Here is a 20,712-nt window from a genome sequence, read left to right as displayed (position 1 = left end):
ACACTGCCTACTGTAGCACCTACAGTCTTGTGGCAGGGGTAAGACTACACAACCCATATCCTTCATAGTAGCATCCCCTCCTTACTTTAAAAATTTTAAAACCACATAAAACAAACCTTTAGCTTTATAGTGCTTGGTTTTAAAGAAAATACTGCTTCAATCTGGACAGCTCTGGGGGGGTTCTACCCTTTGAGAAAGAGATATTAATACTCAGCGCACAAGGCAATGCAGCAAAAGAGAAAAAGCACACTGCTAAGCAGTGTAGAGAGAAAACTGAGTAAGTATGCCCGTTTGAAAGGTATCACAATGCATACGCATAGCATATGAAGGAAAATGCATTTGGAGACATGTTTCTGACTGCTTTGAGTAGTACAGCCAATAAATTGATAAAATACATTTCATGGTTACTTGCTGCTAAGAATTAGTTTTTAAAATATTTCAATCACTGTCTACCTTACTATTACAGTTGCCCACATCATTTACCTCAGATTGCACAGGGAAACTGTCCATTTGGATTGTAATTCAATTTTAACCACCACAAGCTCAAGCTGCACTTCCTGCACAACAATGTTAGCATTTTGAATTATTCACAAAAGCATCAAGCTTATACCCCAAAATTAACATTCACTCTAGATTCCTAAAAGTTCTAACTCTTTCAGGAATTAATATTGTTTCAAAAAAAGTAAGAAAATTCTCTCCACAGAGGTTCAAAGACTTCTAAGGATTTCTAAACCTTTTGTACCACATGAAAATCAATTTCTGCCATGGTAGAAAACCCCAACATCTTGCCTTTCACCTCTAGCTGATGCCTTTAGTTTTGTGTTATGTTGTATCTTACCAACATCTACTTATCTCTTCTTCCTCTGTCTGTTACATTAGATTATCTCTCTCACATGCATTCCCTTTACATACAGGAGTTTTTTCCTGAGCAACCCTTTTTTTTATAGGACAGCTTAGCAGATTTTACATTAGCAAGGAAAGTGTTGCTAGGGCTTGCTTTATTTTTTTTCCTAGCTTCCATAAACGCTTAAATGAACAGTTGTTTATTTCCCTTACACACTGTATGATTTTTCTGGTTTTCCTCTATTTACGAATGGAAACAAAGATGCCACTCACTGTTTGTTTTTAAAACATGAATACTACAAAAACTATTGCTAGACAGAGGAGCTAATGCTCCTTTTCTTTAGGCTTTATGATTATATACAATCCAATTAAACAGAGCTAAATAATTTTTGACAAGTGATGGCTAGTTCAATTGACTCTGTAAATACTATCCATTTATGATTAGATGGATCCATTCTGCAAATGACCTTCACCTTTGGTACCTCTAAAGTATTTACCTTAGAAGTTCAAATTCACAATAGAAATTTGATTTTTTAAAAGTCCTTTTAAGTAACAGGTTTAATGGGTAAGTTGCAGGGTTGAGTATCACAGTAAGATGAAATGCTAAGTCTACTTTTTTTCAAAACTGTCTCCAATCTAGAGTTCTAGCAAAGGCTAGCAAGATACAATGTCTGAAAACTTTTAGGAGTAAACTGAATTTTTTAAGAGATAAAAAAATAAAGCCCATGCTTCTCAGCTGGAAATGTGATTGGCTGTAACTCTTTTACTCAAATAGCTAGTGACTGAAAATTGCTGCCCTTGCTTCCTCCAAGGGATGCTTTGCTTCATCAGGTCTTCTGGTCTACGTAATGTATAAGGCCAAAGTATCTCTCAACTGTCTCCTCTAGCTTCCTAATCCATTTGTACAGCTCATTTTTATTATACTGAAACACAAAAATAAAACCGCTGAATATATTTTTTCCCCTTTTACACTGTGGGAGAAAGAATAATGGTCAGGAGGTATCAGGTTTGTCATCTGATTTCTGCCAATTCAGTCTTTAGTTTAATTCAAACAAGCATCTGTAAGCACAAGCCTTGTTATTCTTTCTGCATGCTGACCCTGAGGATCTATTCTGTATCTTTCTTTCATCAGGAATTGTGGGAAACCAAATTACACTCTTAGGAATTTTGAAATCAGGCAACTACCCACTCTGACTTAAAAAAAAAAACACCTTTAAGTCACAAACAACAGTTTTCTTAGTGTTTTATAATGAAAATTTGAGATCAGCTGAAGTCATATATGCATGGATCATATACCATTTAAAACAATCAGACAGTCAAAGATACCATAGACTCAGTTTTGGCCTTTAAACTAACTTCATGTTTACACTGTCTTCAAATTTACAACTACTCCCACAACCTGCTAGACAAGTTCCCCTCCACACCGCCCTACCCTAAGTGATTTTCTTCCTCTTCATTAAATCCTGTACCATCAAGGCAAATTTGAAGTTTTCCCAATAATCCACATAAAATGTTGACAAGAGATTTTTTGTAAAAAGTTCTTAGTCTTTATCCCTAAATGCTGACTGCTCCTCACTTGGGTCATACTAACTAGATTACCACTGTTTCTCTCAACTTTTCCTGCTTTATGAGACTCCCACAAAACACAGCATTCCTTCCCATTTCTGTGAGTCCTATTCTCATTTCCCTTTCACCTTACTGTTATCAGCTGCAGGGCACACTTGTCCCACCCATTTTTCCTTGAACTTCACTAAGCATCACCCCTGCAAGAAGGCAACTGTAAAAACTTCTGGATCTCTGTATTTGCTGAAAAATCTGCATTCTTATAAGGATGGTTCAAATACTGATTCTGTAACAATTTTATTTGATTTTTTGTGTAAACACAAAGCCAAAGGGAACGTTCATTTTAATACACTTCCAATTCCACTGAATGAACTAGCACTCAGTATCCCTATGTGCGTTCCCCTGCACCACCTCAACTGAACAAGCATCAGAACTACTAAAAGTAATAGCTAACAAAATTGCCAAGCTTCAGAGGGCATCTGTCTATTTATAAAGCTGAGCTATCATACAGTTTTCTTGCACCTGGTCAATAATCCCTGCTTAAGAACTGTAAGCCTGAAGAAAGGAAAATAAATAATAAAACTAAAATGGTTCTTAGCAGTCTTGACATTTCAGTTATGAATTGCTACTGGACCGCGCTCAAGGTAAAGACAGTAAAGATTTGCTCCTCAGCTTTGAGGGTTTTAAGCAGTTTTTGATCAACTGAAGTTTGGTCATTTCACCCTTCTTTGCCCCTCACCCCCTCTGGCAGCTTACTATTGGTACTAATACCACCAATGTGTACCATAAAGATAGGGCTTTCTGAGCAGTAATTTTTAAGTCATTTTCCACCAGCATATTTATATTTCAACACTTAGCTGAATTATCTCTCAATCCTTTATGACAAGTAACTTGGCAAATTTTTTTTCCTAACCAAACTGTCCTTATACTACAAAAGCTCATAGAGTACACATCATACAGAAATTTTTGATACTACTTCAAAATCTTTACTGAACCTACTAAAAGAGCATTCTTATCTACACTCACTTGCTTAGCCTGTCATCAGAATTACAAGCCCAGCAGAATAAGCCATTGCCAATTTTGATTGCTGGTCCAGCTACTCTTCCCTCATCTGAGGATGGTAGAAGAATGCTTCTCCTTTTGCAATATGTTCAGCACCATTTTTTCTACTTCTCAGTCCAGATCTGTGCTTTACTTTATGGAAGCCTTTATATTAGTTTGCCCAAATGTGCCAACTTTAGCTGGGATAGAGTTAATTTTCTTCCTAGTGGCTTGTATGGGGCTATGCTTTGGAGTTGTGCTGAAAACAGTGTTGATAATTCAGGGATGTTTTTCTTACGGCTGAGCAGTGCTTACATGGAGCCAAGGCCTTTGCTGCTTCTCATACCATCCCGGCAGTGAGCAGGCTGGGGATGCACAAGAAGGTGGGAGGGGACATGGCCGGGACAGCTAACCCCAACTGACCAAAGGGATATCCCATACCATATGATGTCATGCTTGGTATATAAAGCTGGGGGAAGGAGGAAGTGGGGGCACATTCAGAGCGATGGCATCTGTCTTCCCAAGTAACTGTCATGAATGATGGAGCCCTGCTTTCCTGGAGTTGACTGAACACCTGCCTGCCGATGGGATGTGAACGAATTCCTTATTTTGCATTGCTTGCCTCTGCAGCTTTTGCTTCGTCTGGCTAATTGCCTATCTCAACCCATTACTTTTCTCACTTCTCCTCTTTCAATCCTCCCCCCATCTTACTGCAGGGGAGTGAGTAAGTGGCTGTGTGGTGCTTACTTGCAAGCCAGAGTTAAACCACAACACCAGAACTTAGTAATTTATCCCTCTGTCCTTAAACCTGATTTTTATTTAATTTAAAACAGATGAAGTTCTGCAGTTAAATACTTGCTTTGCTTCAGGTGCTATAAACCACTTTCCAAAAGAAACCAGACACTGGCCTCTTTAAAAGAGCAAATAACTTTGTCCAGCTCCCTTTAACAAGTTTTTTGGTTTGGTTTTTTTTTAAGCATGATTAAGGAAATAGAGAATATATTTCATGCGAACTGCATTAAGATTCCCATTCACCAGTCAAAAAACAGAAAACCTCCAAAATGCTGCTTGCTTACTAGCAATGAAGATATGCAATAACAAAATTTTCAGTATTATTTTAAACACATGTAAAAAGTTGAGAATTCATTATAAAATGTGTTTCTTACCATGCCTTTTCCACCTATGCCCTCTGATAGACATGCTAGTCACAGCATTTCTGGATATTCTGGATGAAGTAGGTGTAATTTCAACCTGAATGCATCTTGTACCTTCTTTACTAGATTTCATAGCACCCTGAGGCAGTGAAGCTTTTATTGCATTAGCAACCTAGAACAGAAAAGATGCAGTTAAACTCTTAACATGAAGATCCAAGTTTTGGAAGAATTCTGTCAGAGGATTCTTATTCCCAGTTTAAGGTCAAAGCAGCACACTGGCTTTTTGCAGAAATTGTAAAGAATGCTGTTTGCATTTATCTCTCAGAAGTAATACTTGCTACTTTTTAAGACGTAGTTTGCAGTTTAAAGATGGGGCTATTACTTCAGAGCGCTTCTGTGCCATCATCTAAGCTTTTAAAATGTGAAAGTGTTCAAATGACAATAGCTTGTTCACCAGGGAAGATGACAATATAACTAAGTACACTGAAAATACCTGTGCATGTGTGCATATACTTACAGATGTAGCTATTCACACAAGCACAGCCACACAGACCTTGTGGGATTTGGGTTCCTGGTGTAATGTTCCATCAGAAGTGTTCACAGGAAGGCTTTCCTAGACTAAAAATTCTACTTAAAAAGATGTTGAAATACAATACCTACCAGCAGAGGTTCCGGATACAGCTCCAGCTGTGCTCTATACAAAATGTCATCCATAGCTTTACGAGCCAGATCCCATTCTCCATTATAACTACAAAGGTAAATATATACATAATGATAAGCATCTATATCAATAGATGAACCTTCTTGGGTCACATAACCTTCACCGATGTAGCGTTCCTTGAGAGCTCCATTTAGGAAAGTTGAACTATTTGTGTTCTCTAGCAGTAAGCCTGCTTATTTAGATAATTTGTTCTGGAGTAGCATCTACGGATACGAAGTTTTATTTTCATTGGCCACCCTGAGCAGTTTACAAATTATGTAATTAGGTACTTATCAGCTAGTCATGAAATATTCTGAAATTCAAACAGGATTGTTTTAATATTCCTCCACCTTTTGAGTATTCCTGTGTTACTAGTCTCTAATTACTTCAGTTAATGAGGCAGCTTCACACACTAACATGACTATTAAAGAATAGATGACATCAGCATTTCACTGAAAAAAACCCACTTTTTTCCTCAACTAGACTGATGTCAAACTTAAGCATGCAAAAATGCAGACAGCAGACGACAGTTAGAAAAGGCTTTTTAAAAAGATTTTTTCACATCAGCAGTTACACCTATTAAGTGCTATTCTAGCCCTCACTCCCCAATATGACATGGGTAACTTCAGCCACCTAGCTGGAGAATTATTTTCTCTTCCTGAGGAACCTACTGCTAGACACAGCATCTGTCCACTAGAAAACAAAACGTTTAAAAACTAGTATGCTGAAACAAGTGTAGAAATTAAGCTGACATTTCTTTATTTTGTACACATATTAAAAAAAACTCATGAAACTTACAAGGCATAATAAATCCCTGTCAGCATTTGCACCATGAATTCAGATGAAACTGGAATCCTACTGTTGACTCCCTTGTACTTTCTCACTTGTTGGCGAGGATATCCACAGACACAAATTCTAAAGAAATCATACATTTGTCATTAGCAAATAATCTACACCTTTCTATAGAACACTACAAAGCTAGGTGTTTAGTATGCATTTTAATTATACTAGACCCAAAGGAAGGTACCCATCAACAACCCTGTGCTGAAGCAGACTGTCTCAGTATGGAAGGGCTTGCCCTCTGCCGGCACAGTTCAAATCCTTCAAACAGAAACGTCCAAATCACTCCTGTTACATTTATACTACAACGCAACATGAAAGAAAACGGCCAGTGAAATCCATTCTGAACCCACACATTTGCTGCAAAACAAGTGAAAAATAAGTTAATAGCATTTAAACAAAGCAGCATAGCAACCATTGATATTAGAGACAAACATAAGCGTCATTGCACATAATATGGAAGCTGCACACAAGCTGTCAAAGAAGAAGACTAGAAATGTCACATTCATAAAATTATTTTAAAATCCAGTAAAAGTCAGCTTTAGAATTTAGTTCTGAACTAAATTTCACATCAGGTTCTGCAGTTAAAACATTTTTTAAATCAAAGATATTGGGTAGTTAAATATTCAATTAATTGGCTATTACTGGACTTCTGGAATGACCTTTAATGACATTAATCAAAGTATTTCATTCTTCAAAGCAGACACTAGAAGGTTTAGTCTCAAAAAGCTTCAATTCTTCCGCTTCAACAGTGGAAAGCTTGTAATCTACTTAAATCTCTTAAATCTACTTTTTTCCAGGAAAAAAATATTGAGTTAAGATTGTATTGTAGTACCTTTCAAATTACATCTGTAATAGAGATCTCAGGAGCTTTGTTATATTAATACTAACTTTACCACTAACCTACTGCACTTTTTTCCCCCTCTCCTTTATGCCACAACTCTTTGGCTACTAAAAAAACCCAAACACCTCACTCAAAAAAGCAGACAGCACCCCTAAGTTCTCTATGGTTCAGCAACTCTCCCAGTATATACTTCATACCCACTATGATCTAAATGTGACTCTTCACATCATTATCACCGTATCTCCAAATAAAAACAACAACAAAAAAAGATTTTATACACTTCATCAGGAAAGACAGGAAGCCACACTAGTGAGAACATGCAAAGAAACAAAAACATTGAGATGTTTATAAAGGAAGATTCATAGAACAGTTTGGGTTGGAAGGGACCTTTAAAGACCAACAATTTCTACCCCACCTGCCATGGGCAGGGACATCTCCCACTAGATGAGTTTGTTCAAAGCCCTGTCCAACCTGACCTTGAACAACTCCAAAGATGTGGCATCCACATCATCTCTGGACAACCTGCTCCAGTACCTCACCACTCTCATTGTAAAAAAACCTTCTTCCTCATGTCCAATCTAAACCAACTCCCTTTCAGTTTACAACTGTTGCCCCTTGTCCTGTCACTACAGATCCTGCTAAAAAGCCCCTCTCATCTTTTTTGTAAGCTTCCCTTACATTGAAGGGCTGCAATAAGGCCTCCCTGGAACCTTTTCTCCTCCAGCCTGAACCACCCCAACACTCTCAGCCTGTCTTTACAGCAGCAATGTTCCAGCCCCATGACCGATTGTTTTTGAGGCGCTCTGCTGGACCCGGAGGTCCACAGAACAGGTCCATGTCTGTCTTTTACTGGGGACCTCAGAACTGGATGCAGTACTCCAGGTGCGGTCTCACAAGAGATGAGTAGGGAGGTGATTCTCCCCCTCCCAGCCTGCTGGCCACACTCATTTTACGCAATCTAGGATACGATCAGCTTTCCGGGCTGCAAGTACACATTGCACTGCATCCCCAAGCCCTTCTCCACAGGGCTGCTCTCAATCCATTCATCCCTCAGTCTGTACTGATGTAGGATATCACCCCAACACAGGTGTAGGGTCTTGCACTTGGTCTTGCTGAACATCACAAGGTTAAGATACCTATAGGTAAGGTATAAGATACCCCCCCTCTATGCACTCCTCGAGTATTCCATAAAGCCTAGGCTTGTGCTGCCGCTTCATAGAACTGGTCAGCTGCTGCTCTGAGCACCAGTATTTAGTCATAATTCTCACTGAAATCTGCAACCCTAAATACAACCTTCTCAGACTGGCCTAAACCAAGATTTAAGTGACTGAATTCAACAACTCAAAATCATATTTCTAAAAAAAGAATTCATTTTGCTTAGCTTTGAATTTTGATTTTCAAGAGTAGCCAAACGTTAATTGTTAGCCAACTGCAAGTTTTCTCCTAAATTTGATATTGTTGTTGGCAAGAAGCACAGACTATTTAAGTATTGCCTGCTTATTCATTCAGATTCTAACTCTGATTTTATTGATAGGACTGTATTACTTCAGATTGCATTGTGATTTGTGTCTCACTATTCAAATTGCTTAAAACTCTAGATTTTTAGAAACCAGAATGCAAATAAATTTCTCTTAAAATACAGAGTTCACCTGTAAAATATATACATAGCTAGCTAAAACAAAAACCTTACTTCCAGTTAAGTGAATCAAATTGACTCTTCCATTAACTATGCTGAAGATGCTGGAACCAAACAAGTCCATCCTCTCATATTTCACTTTGTCCATACATGGTAAAAGTTAAAGCATGAAAGCTGTTTTTCTGACTCTTACCTAGTTCTAAACCACAAGAGCCAGTTACTGAAACTAAGTTGCATAACTCCCCCACAAAATTTCCATCCTATTTTCCCCTTCTTTATTCCCCACAAGAAGTTTTATTATGCAACTTGGGCAACAGTTCAGTTCCAGATAGTCCACAACTTCTACTAATGGTTTTGCTCAAAAATGACACATAATCCACTAATAAGCATTTCAGTCTTGTATATAAAGCCTGTGGGTGGTGCAGCAGCAGCAAGTGTCCAGTTTAAACAAAAATCCTAGTTTACATAAAACCCATCTAACCAGGTCAATTTTATGCTAATATATATGTTTAAGCATTTACTAGATACTACTGTATAGGAATACAGTAAGTATTTTTTTTTTTAAGTCGTGAACTCTCAGTAGGAATGTGATCAGTTAACACAGTTATATAGAGAAGACCTTAACAGCGACACTTAATTAATGCCTATACTGATTAGTTTTAAGAAGCCTTTACCCTAGTCCATGTTACTTCCTCTAAAAGGCTAGAATAACATCAGCAGAACTGCTTTGTTTTACATCAAAGTTATTAGCCTTGTGAGAAGAGACTTAGTAACTGAAGATGCCCAAATGTAAAAAAATCAGGGTTTACAACACTTGAGACAAGCACTTGAGACTGTCACATTTACAGTTCATGTTTGTAAGTAAGTAGTACTAGAAGCTTCTGCTTCTTTAGAAGTCATAAAAATTGAATTAAGACTTACTAGAAGAAAACACATTCATTGTAGAGTGCTTTCACATAGACCTTCCAAAACAAACCTAAATTCAACACTGCCCAAACTAATTAAAGGAGTTATTCTAGAGACTCTTCTGGGAATTTTGTCAGCACCACATCCAAACAGGATACTGAAAGATGTTCTGGTCTTCTGACACGTATTCCCTTGAATCCCTAAAATGCTGTCAGGGCAAGATTTCCAGTAAGCAATGAAACATGGATGCCAAAGCTAATAGGCAATTAAGAACTAAGACAAAAGTTGAATTGTATAGATTCAAATAATTTGGTATCCAAACGTTCAACATATTGAAGTAGGAAGACTTGCTTGCATCTGCTTGTAATTTGCTTGGGGTTTTTTGCTGGCCTCTTAAAAAAATATTTATCCCAAATACAAGCAGAATCTTATCAACCAAAATAAGCAACATCAGTCTCCTGTCCACAATCCTTAGCTTCTAAATATGTTCCACCTTCAGTTTTAGACCAGCATATCTATCAAAGATCTTGTAAAGACTCTTGTAAATACTGCCTAGTGCTCCAATGCTCGTTCTCCTCCTCTGGAGAAAGGATCTTACAGTCATCTATTACCACAGATGCTTGTTTGTGTGAGGAATCTTGGAACTCTGACTAGTAAATTACTGTAGTTGACTTGTAGGTCTCTCTCAGGTTTCCTGGGTTAACAAGAGCATTCTGATTTTTTCCTTAACCCAAAGTCTACTTTCAAAAAAATCTAGAGATAGACACATTTACAACCAGTTCTTCCTCTTTCAAAAAAGAAATGGATCAAAAATAGACACTAATAAAAGCTTATGTGTGTTTTGGGTTTGGGGTTTTTTTAGTTTCGTTTTTGAAGTAACAGCAGATGTTGGAAATACCCAAAGTATCTGTAAGAATGGATGTACAAGATCTACTATAATTTCAAGAAAATTTTAACTTGCACAGCATTTAAATACATTTAGTAAGCTTGCAGTACAAAATTTACTGAGATTTTCTCATTCTATTTAGTTAACACACCTACAACTACTTTGATTAAAAAACAAACAGGTCCCCCGATCTGATTTCTCCGCTTAACAGCGCTGTATATACACCAGGTCACTGCCTACCCATTTTGAGACCTCAGCCAAAGTTATGGAAGAGATACCTGAAAAGCAAATAAGGGAGCTGTAAATACTTACGAAAAGTAGTCAAGCTTACGAGAATAATTTGGGAACCTGAAGCTTTTAAAAAGAAAAGTTCAAACTGATTGCATTTCAAGTTGAAAACGCCATTTTAAGTGTAAATAACCTACAGAAATTACCTTGAACAAATCTGACACAACGACTGTAGAGAAACTGCAGGCATGTAGCTTAAGGCAGCATTGTAACAGAGAAGAAGGAAAGTCAGCACTTCAAACCTGGGTTTTACAAGAAACATTAGAATTACATTACCAATTTTGTTTTTGAAAAGACATTTACACAGAAATTTGCAAGTTATTTGAACTGATTTAGTATTTCGTTTCAATAAAATTGACAACTGAGTAGTTTGGTTCTGTAAGCTTTTCCTCTTCATTAATAATATGGATGGCTAGTCTTTCTGCATCTACATTTACACATTTAAAAACAAAAAAACCCACAAAACACAGCATACACTCACATCCACCTGCAGTCTGTAACTATATTAAAAATTATAAGAATTTAACATTCATCAGTGATTCTCAAATAAAATCTTATTACACAATGTCACCTGTTCTGTGCTGTTAACATCTCCCTCTGAGGATGAGGTCCACTGTACACAACCCTGGACAAACCATGCTGCGATAAAGCTCCTTCAGTGAGAGCCATGGAGCCAATGCTGGAAGGCTAAAGGAAAAAAAGGCCATTCAGAACCTGTTCACCTGAAGTCTTGCTATGATGCAAATGAAAATAGACAACGCCAGCATCACCGTATTTGTACAGAAATTTTCAGCAGGCTTAAGGTTATCTGACTGCTTAGCTGTCCTCGATTTGAGAAGTTATTTTACACCAGATATATGGCTTCAGAAAAGAAAAAAAAAAGATATAGCTGGTGCAAGGATATTATAAAGTTATGACTATTCAGTCTTGAAGAGGCCTCAGAGACCAGTCAGTAGTACTCAGAAGACTGAGAAATATATTCCTATGTCATCATGCAACACATTAAAACTAGTTTTCATTTTTATTCTTAACAAACAAGTCTCCAAAGCATATTGCCTTTCTTGAGCAGTAACAACTTTACACTGTAGATGTCACTTACTTCATGATAGACTGAAGGTTTGGACAAAGATGGAATTGTGAAACTCAGCACTTTACTATGACCCTCTTTGTCAACTATCTCCTGAGAAAGACAAAAGATACCAATGGTTACACTGTACCACAGAAACCAGACATTCAAAAATGTTAAGTACTGGGTGGGGGTGAATGGATAAAGCAAGCCAACAAATTATTACAGGGACAATATAACAATCTGAGCCACAAGCTAGAAATTACCTCTGTGTTTGCCTTTTATCACAGTGCATTTGCTTTGTTTCTGAAAACTAGTCAAATGACTTAACAAAGGGCACACATATTTGTATACACAGCCCACCTTAAAAACACTAACTGGAAATCTCAATATGTTTAAACAGTGTTTTGTTTTTTTAATTATATACTATTTGCTAATTGTGAAGGTTAACACACTAATTCTGTTCTGAAAACTGAAAACTATCAAGTAATGACTCTACAAGTAATTTGGTTTGGAAATATTACAGCTCTGGAACGACTGCAGCTTCAAATGGTTTGATAGTAACAGACATCATAGTATTTGCAAAAGCCCAAGTCCGATAATTCCATAGAGAGAGTTAAAAGAAGCACAGATGCAAAGCTTTAGAGAAGCTACTTTCCTGCAAGATACCACCGCAGCAGTATGCTGGTAGACTTCTCACTCCTGTAAGTTAATGGAAGACTAATGGGCAAGGCAAAAAAAGATGTGCGTATGTATCACAGAAGAGCACTGAAGTACTTCAGATAAAAAGCTTCAGAAGTTCCAAAGCATACCTGACTGATAACCAACACCACACACACACAAAGTACTTCCCCTGCTCCTCCCCAAATTTCAGCAGATTTCATATATCCAGAGGTAGAAATCAGAAAAGAGCTTCAGTGCCTCTTCACATCCATACCTTGGAAGGCTGAAGGACTAACTTCACATAGTAATTATTAAAAGTCATTTCTTAAAGTAGAATAGGAAGTGGTAAAGGAAGACTGAGAAGCATCAAAAAGGCATACAGAGCTGTTTTGTCTGAAGTTACACAGCTCCTCCACTCTCCACATAAACCACTGGTATTTTTTTCAATATTGCTTCTGCATCAATGCGGAAAACAGTTTCCTCAATATATGGGAGGATAAGGGAATAAAGAAAATCTGGCTACATCCAAACTTTTAAAAACGAAAACCACCAGTATTTTGACTCTTCATTCTAATCAAATTTACAAGTAATTTTCAGGAATGCATTTCAAGATCTGAAGCATATTAGAACAAGCTGGTACCTACTGCCAGGAAAGCCAAAAATATCAACTGCATGCACCACCACTGTATGTCTTCAAGCTGAAGGTAGAACAAACCGATTCATGACCTCAAGTTCAGTCACAATAATTGCATACCCCCCAACAACACAGGGTATTCAAAATTACTCTGGGCAATACTTACTTTTTCAATTTCCTTCAGTAAGAGACTGAAGGATTCTGTTGAACATCTTAATTCCCTCAAGTTCCAAGACACCATCATACATATTTACAGAAGTATTTTACTATTTGTGTTAGTCTACGTCCCTCCCCTTGATTTTGAAAACAAAGTAGCTGGTTAAAGAGAAAATGAGTATCTAAGCAGGTCACCTACTACCTTTTCAGCCCTGTATACTGAAGAACAGTACCATCTTGATTGTTTAAGCTACAAATTTTATGACAACAGAGGGGAAGAAGTCAGTATCAGTAACATGCATTACTTTACCATAAGCAGTCATTGTGTCTTAAATCAAAAGGTGGGGAAAAAAGGCTTCCAAAAATCATATTGATCTACAGCTTCCTACAGAAGCTTGCTGTAAAATTCTTGTGACCCCAAGCAGCTGGAGATGGATGGCTACGTTACTAACTGAAGAAACTGTTCATAGCTAAAAGAACACATTACTGGACTGTTTTCAGGCGTAACTAATCTCTTCTAGGAGAATGACCAGTGATCATAGCCACAGCTGTCAACCGTTTTGGATGACTTCATCATGGAAATAAAGGAGTGAACTGATTTAAGGCAAAAGATACACCAAATGTTTTCCAGGAATGTTTTTCTTCTCAGATACAACTAAGCACACAGAATTCTAACACATGAAAGCTGTACTCTGCTTAAAGAGTTGAATATAAGGGCTCAGGTCCTTTTAAGTACACTCCTTGGTGAAAAAAAAGTTTTCAGTTGCTTAAGACACTTGACATTCTTTTTAGAGGAAGGATGGGAGATGCCTTCTCCAGATTTTCAGAATGGGAAGAGAAGACTTGAAGTTAATCGCCGTTTCACTTCCAGAAAGGCCTTTCTAAAACATCAAGAATGTACAAACTACACTGAAGAGAATCCCAATGGACATTAAGCTTTTTAGAACAGCCATAGAAAGACTAAAAGTATAACTAAAATATGGTACTCTTAAAGGTTCCTTCATAAATCTGTTCTTCAAGCAGTGACTTCATAACAAACAGTATCATTTAATACAAAATATGAAAAAAAAATGTCAAGGTTATTGCAAGTGAAAAGAGACCTTTAATTTCTCAAAGCTAAGCAATCTGTTCAGCTTAGTACTCTGTCAAGTACTAAGAATTTGTTGAAAGTGATCTTTTGTGTTTTCTAGTCAGAATACCCCAGAAAATACATGCAAACACCTCAAAAATATTGCCTCTAAAAGCTCTCAAGCAGAATGTACGTTTAATCACCAAACCAAGAATTAAGTAACAAAAGAAACAAAGATGACTCCTTTGGCTCCTTCAGCCGTTGGTGCATTAACACTTTCCAGGAACCACAAAAAGAGCAGAGAAAATATTCACCAAAATAAAAGAAGTTCATGTTGTAGATTTCTTAACATGAACACTAAGTTGAAGAGTCAAAATTCAGACATTCAATCACCTCAATTTTGAAACAAAATTGTCAATTATTCCCCAGTAAAATATTCTATAGTACCCGCAAAAGCACATTTAATACTTTTAGGCCTGAGTAATTACATGTGAATACAAACCAAGTTATAAACTCCTAGGAGAAGAGCTTCTATGCATCCACTGCTCTGCAAATCTCTGCTGGCTGAGACAGCAAGATAGCACCACATCAATTCCGGTAGAAACTGCAGTGTAAATCGTAGCAACTGTTCCTCACCACTCCGATAAAACTCAAAGAGCTGATGGCAGACTGGCTCCAGAAGCTGAAATATAATTACAATTGTGAATGAATAGAACATTACAAGAGACCGCAGCTTTCTGTGGATCAATAATTTGGACAAAACTGTAAACTGGTAAGTGTTACATTTTAGTTATTAGGGAGTGACTGATGGAATAACAGCCCAAGTCACCTTACTTTTCATCCCTTATAACATACTTTCAGATGATAAAAGCAGAGGCTTCCATCCCGTGTGAAGAAAAAATTCCGATGGCTCCTTTCTCTCATTTTTTGCTCACCTCCTCCAGCCTCAAAGGCATAAACAGAGGACACTTGTTATCACCACACCTCGTACCATGCCCTCAATATTTTTAATCTACAGGAAAAGTACCTGAACAAAAGGTCTTGCTATTCTAGAGCTCCAAGAGTATACACACAAATTGCTAGAAGCCTTTACCCACCAAGTGAGAACAGCTGCAAAACACTCAAATTCAAAGCATTACAATAACTTAGTATACAGTAGAATTAGTTTACTTTTCCAATCATTAAAATCTTCTAGATAACTGATATATTCATAGGTTTGAGACAGAAATGGGAAGCTTCAAGACTACTTTTACAATCAAATTTGTTAAGCTGATATAAATTGAGGTAATATATCAAACTGAAAGTAATACATAGAAAAAGTTTTTTAAAAGACTTTAAACCAATTAAGCTAATCAGTTTGCACTGTGTTTCTGGATTTAATGTGCATTCTTGTGCTACCTCTGCTAGACGATGAAACAGTGTCAGCCATCATGTCAATGTACAAAATTACTTTTTTTTGTCACCTACATAGATTTCCTAAGCCAAGTGGAAAATACTGTCAAAACCAGCAGGCACCTTCAAAGCCAGCTGGAACTGGACACTGAACTCAAGCAAAACTCAAAAACAACTTTTTCGCAACAAACACAGCAAACTACTGAAAAAGAGTTTGGAACTGTAAAAGGATTTCTTCTAAATAAAAAAAAAAAGGAGTGGGGGAGGGAAAGGGGAAATGTGATTTTAAATTAAATCTTCTAAATCATTTATTTGCAAGTAACAAATAGGAGGATCCTATCACTTAAGAAACTACTCCCTGAAAAAGAATCCAGGCAGTTGATTGCTTTATAGTAGCAAACTTTACAAATTAAAATCCAAGATTCCAGTTATTTAGAATTAATTTTGTCAGCTCCAGCTATAATATAAAAAAGCATTACATAAAATGTGACATTCTCCAATTGCAAATCTCAAAGACAGGATTCAAATGTAACTTACCTAAAAGACTAGTTTTGCTACCTTGTTTCTTAGCTCCAAGATTTAGTTCTGAACAGTTCATCTACATGATTCACAGAAATAAGACTCTAAATTCATTTCAAAATCAGGAATGTTGAGGATAGTATTAAACCTTCACTGAAATGTATTCCTGCACAAAATCCCCCAAACCAGACATGCATTTTAGAGATCACACTGACAAAAGATACCATAATCATTACAATTGCCACTACACTTCAGTTCAGAAAGCAAAGTGTTATTCAACACCTTTGTGAAAATCCTTACAAGCTGGAATATAGATACATACTTTACTGTTCATAACAAGCAAATTATGTTTTCCATTTCATTCTAATTACAACACTCTTGTTCTTGTACTATTTGTCTAGGTTACACCTTCAGGTTTTTGATGGAGCAAGCTTTCAAAAAGGTAAGAAACCCATTCTTCTATATTTACCTCCCTTTATTGCAGCAAAGGAGGCACCACCACCAGAAGGCCATGCTAGAAAAAAATCTGCTTGCTTTCTTAAGTTTTTCCTCCTGAATACAGAGAAAGCTGAATCAACCTTTCTCACCTACCAAAGTTACTTCTCAACGCAGAAGATCTTAGCATGTTTTGGTTCTTTCTTAGTAGTAATTTGGAACAATCTACTCCATTCAAAAAAAAAAAAAAAAAAAAGAAGAATTTTTAACTTCTGACAGATACAGCTTTTCTTTGGAAAAATCTGTGAAAAATCTACAGCAAAGGCAAAATAAAAAAAAAAAAATCATGCCAAGCTAAACTAGTCATCAGTTTTAAGAGCAAGAATATCAAAGATCCTTCTAGAAAACTTTACCAGCACAAGTCCTTTCGATCTTCAGCTTACATATTTCACACAATTTGTGCGCTTCCTTCAATGAAGTATCGGTTCAGAATTACGCATCTGAACTTTAAAAGGCACATAAATAGCTATGACAGGTATACATGTTCACATCGTTATCTCAGTCGAGACAGCTTTGTATCTGCACACTTAAATGCATAACCAATACAAAACCAGACTTTCTTCCTCAAAATGCCACATCAAGACTGTTCTGAAAAATGTCTAGACTGAAACAATTTTTTAAACTGGAACAGAAGAAAGTCCAAGCAATTTGATCCCTCTTCCAAGTTGTATCCAAGTGTGTTAGACAATCCAAACACCTTCTATTTCCTAATGCAAATGCCTACATTGCTACTGTCTAAAGGGACAGCAATAGTATTTTAGATAGAAAGCAAAAACAAATATTGAATTTGTGAAGAAGCAAACCTCTTTTTTTTATGGTTGGATTCTTGAGTCAATTAAAAGTCCTTTAAATCTTCACATCTACTGAATATACTCCTTGTAATGAATTATATTTTTCATCTGTCAGTGGCCCAGGGAACACCAAAAGTAACTAACAAAGTCTCTATTAAGAAAGCTACTATGAATTGGGTATTTCTTTGCTATAGCAAAGAAGTAGTCCCTTTACCTCACATACTGATTATTAAGTTTTTGGAAAAGTTAACAGAAAACCCTTATGAAAAGCAAACACGAACCAGCACGAAAACGCAGTCACAGATGCAAATACACATGATCACTTTTCAAATGCTTAAAAAAAGAACACATCCATCTCTCAAAATGAGATTAATCACAGTTATAAGGTACAGTTAAATATTGTATTAGAAGTACATGTATTCAAAAGTATACAGATGGGGTGGTTTGTTTTTAATTTCAGCAGTATTTGTAGTGTTTACACATTAATCATTCCCCTTCGCATTACTTACATGAGATAAAGGACAGCACACATCCTACACTGTAAAACAAGTTGTCATTACACAATGCAGCTAACAGATTGCAAATAACAGTTGAAAGAAATTACTTGTCTTTTGAACTGCTAGTTTATAAGTATTTTCATAACATGGAAAGCTCCAAGTAGCCCTTTCCACATGACAGGCACTCAAAGAACGGTTCAAATAAAGATTTTAAGACTATTCTCCCAAGGCAGGACCACACTCAGTGTCAGCACTGGATTTTCATTTCAATTCAAAGTCTCACAGGGAAATCTTCAATACCTTGCCCCCAGAATTATCCCAACCACCAAGCAGAATTTTCAGGGCCTTGACCACCCTGCTACTAAGGTCCCTGAAAAACCTAGTGATAGCCAGAAGTAGTAAGAAATCAAAGAATATATTAAAGTATTAAATTGCCTATCAACAGCAAGACTCATCAGATTAACTTACATGTTGATATGCATTTGGGAGACCAGACAGGCTTGACTCAGTAGCTGGAATGACTCAGAATGCCTTTCTGAGTAGCTAAGTAAAATTACATTTCTTCTTTTCTGGACAACCTGGGAATTTCTCTATCAGAATTCTCTCTAAAAATGTATATACTGAAAGCACTTTATCCTCTGGCCACTACTCGCGTCATCTCTAACTTTGGAAAGGCTCCTTAAGCTGGGTCTTTTCAGAAAAGGAATTAAGGACTTGGTGCAATTTTAAAATAATACACACAAGATTTGCTGGACAGTAGAAAGCAAGACAATGCAATTAGAGACACAATTAAAACCAGCTCAGTGTGTTCCAAACTCACCTGGACACTTCAAAACAAGTGCAGCCACAGGGTATGGAACCATTCCTGGCACAGGTTCAGAGCTAGCTTACACCCCCTGCCCCCCAGGTTTGTTGGGGGTTTTTTTGCCATCATTTCAGCAAGGGTACATCCACTGTATAAATGCATGTATTTATAGTGCGTGTATTTAGAACAGGAACAAAAAAAATTCCAAAGCCTAAGCAATAACTTAAAAGGATTGCAAACCTATCTAACATTGCTCTCTTGGGTTGTAATAGACAAGCTTCTGATTGCTATATATTCTCATCTGAGTGATACTGAATTACAGAAAGAATTTTGTCAGTCTCAAACATCTTTCTATTCCTTAATATATTTCTCAATTCTATACCCAAGTCCTGAAGCCCATGAGTATGATCTGCAAGTTTAGTTATGATCAGTAGGTTACAAAACTTCCGAATTGTTTCCACGGTAGTATGCAATTGCTAAGAACAAGTATTTTGACTGAGACTCTTCAATGTAGTTCTGTGGTTCACATAGTTAGAACACAATTAACTAGCACACAAGGTCTTATTTTATTTTGTCAGTGTTATGTCAGACATTTTGTGCAAGTGATCCGATATACTCACTTCACTCTGTGGCTCCTGAATTACTTTGTAAAGAGATGAAATCAAAGCACTCTTGTCTTTCAAGTTTGTAGCATAACTAGATATGGATGCTTCTGGCAGTGTCTGAAATAAAAATATTTTAACGACTACAAAAAGCTATTTTTATCATTAAACTGTAACAGTTATTTCAACGATTTTCCATTACAAGCTACTGTCTATCGGAGTTTACTATAAAGTAAAACTTGTTTCACAAAGAAATCCTTACTGCAGAAATGAGCATGTTTTCAGGACAACAAAATTGCCAGAAGACACAGTGGATTTTATCATTTTGCAGACAGTTTGATACAGGATATGACAGCGGACGGAAATAGATAAAAGCCAAGAATTTCACAGGTGAAACCCCACTGAAATTTCAGTACTGTGAAACTTCGAAGCTTGCAGATCCATGCTTTAAGGAGTTCTCAAGACTGACTGTACACAGCTAATGAACATAGCATAAAGCATATACTCTGAAAGAACATATCAACTGGAATTTGTGAACAGTTCTTCTTTAACATTAAACGGATTTTCTGTCAGTACTTGAGCGTAAAAAATCCAATCTTTTTAACGAGCCTTTGGAAGCTGTACATTTAAACTTGTTATTCATAGCTCTTACAGTACTGCTTGTCTACAGTCCTTCAAAGGAGATCATACTCTGCTATACAGATAGGAAAACACATTCCCATTATATCTAAGTAGACCAGGAGTAAATCCTACAGTCTAGTCCGTACTCAAACCAACAAGACCATTCATCCCTGATAAACGTTTCACCGCTCTGTATCAGGAAGTACGTAGTCCCAAAGAGGACAAGGAAAAAAATCCTTTCAAGCAGACATTTGTATATAACACACTATCGCAGCAAAACCCAAATTTACTATTTTTCTTCATTTCTACAGCAATCAAGCACTCCCACATACTGCTCCAAGCAGTGATTCAACTACTACTGGCTAAATATCTGAGAGTATATTACCTTGAACTCTGATAACCACTCCTCCACAACCCCAGTATCCACAGCTAACATCTTCCAACATCCGTTCCAAAACCTTCAGCCTGAAAGAACAAGCAAACAGTTTGTGAAAACTGTGTAGTCACTGCACTAAACAGATGATGAAAATCAAGTCCCTGTGAATATTTAAAGAATCTTATGCTTTTACTTGTTAACATTTCACATGCTGACACTACTTTGAACTTTTATTCTACCTCACTTATGCAAGCTGCTGGGAGCATTAAGCATGGGAGTCTTCACATACTTGGAATTTATTAAACTGCTGTATGTATTGCGTGGG

The 20,712-nt window shown here is 36.9% G+C and overlaps 1 protein-coding gene across 7 annotated transcripts in view; it reads right to left on the bottom strand.

The window, feature by feature from the left end:
- The window catches only part of FAM126A (family with sequence similarity 126 member A), a 49,917-nt gene that overhangs the window by 8,715 nt on the left and 20,490 nt on the right, over positions 1 to 20,712 (bottom strand). For all 7 annotated transcript variants that reach the window (XM_037383913.1, XM_037383917.1, XM_037383919.1 and 4 more), the window contains 9 exons: positions 20,397 to 20,476; positions 19,409 to 19,510; positions 14,792 to 14,971; positions 11,801 to 11,881; positions 11,273 to 11,388; positions 10,848 to 10,943; positions 6,100 to 6,216; positions 5,262 to 5,349; positions 4,614 to 4,773 (listed from right to left, as the gene is read on the bottom strand). In XM_037383913.1, the coding sequence (XP_037239810.1) occupies positions 4,614 to 4,773; positions 5,262 to 5,349; positions 6,100 to 6,216; positions 10,848 to 10,943; positions 11,273 to 11,388; positions 11,801 to 11,881; positions 14,792 to 14,971; positions 19,409 to 19,510; positions 20,397 to 20,447 (991 nt within the window). In that variant the 5' untranslated portion in view covers positions 20,448 to 20,476. The remainder of the gene's footprint in view (positions 1 to 4,613; positions 4,774 to 5,261; positions 5,350 to 6,099; positions 6,217 to 10,847; positions 10,944 to 11,272; positions 11,389 to 11,800; positions 11,882 to 14,791; positions 14,972 to 19,408; positions 19,511 to 20,396; positions 20,477 to 20,712) is intronic.

Source organism: Falco rusticolus, chromosome 4 (assembly GCF_015220075.1).
Source record: "Falco rusticolus isolate bFalRus1 chromosome 4, bFalRus1.pri, whole genome shotgun sequence".
In the NCBI taxonomy this organism is placed as follows: Eukaryota; Metazoa; Chordata; class Aves; order Falconiformes; family Falconidae; genus Falco; species Falco rusticolus.
The sequence above is the reverse complement of the archived record's forward strand: the minus strand, read 5'-3'. Positions and strand labels throughout refer to the sequence as shown.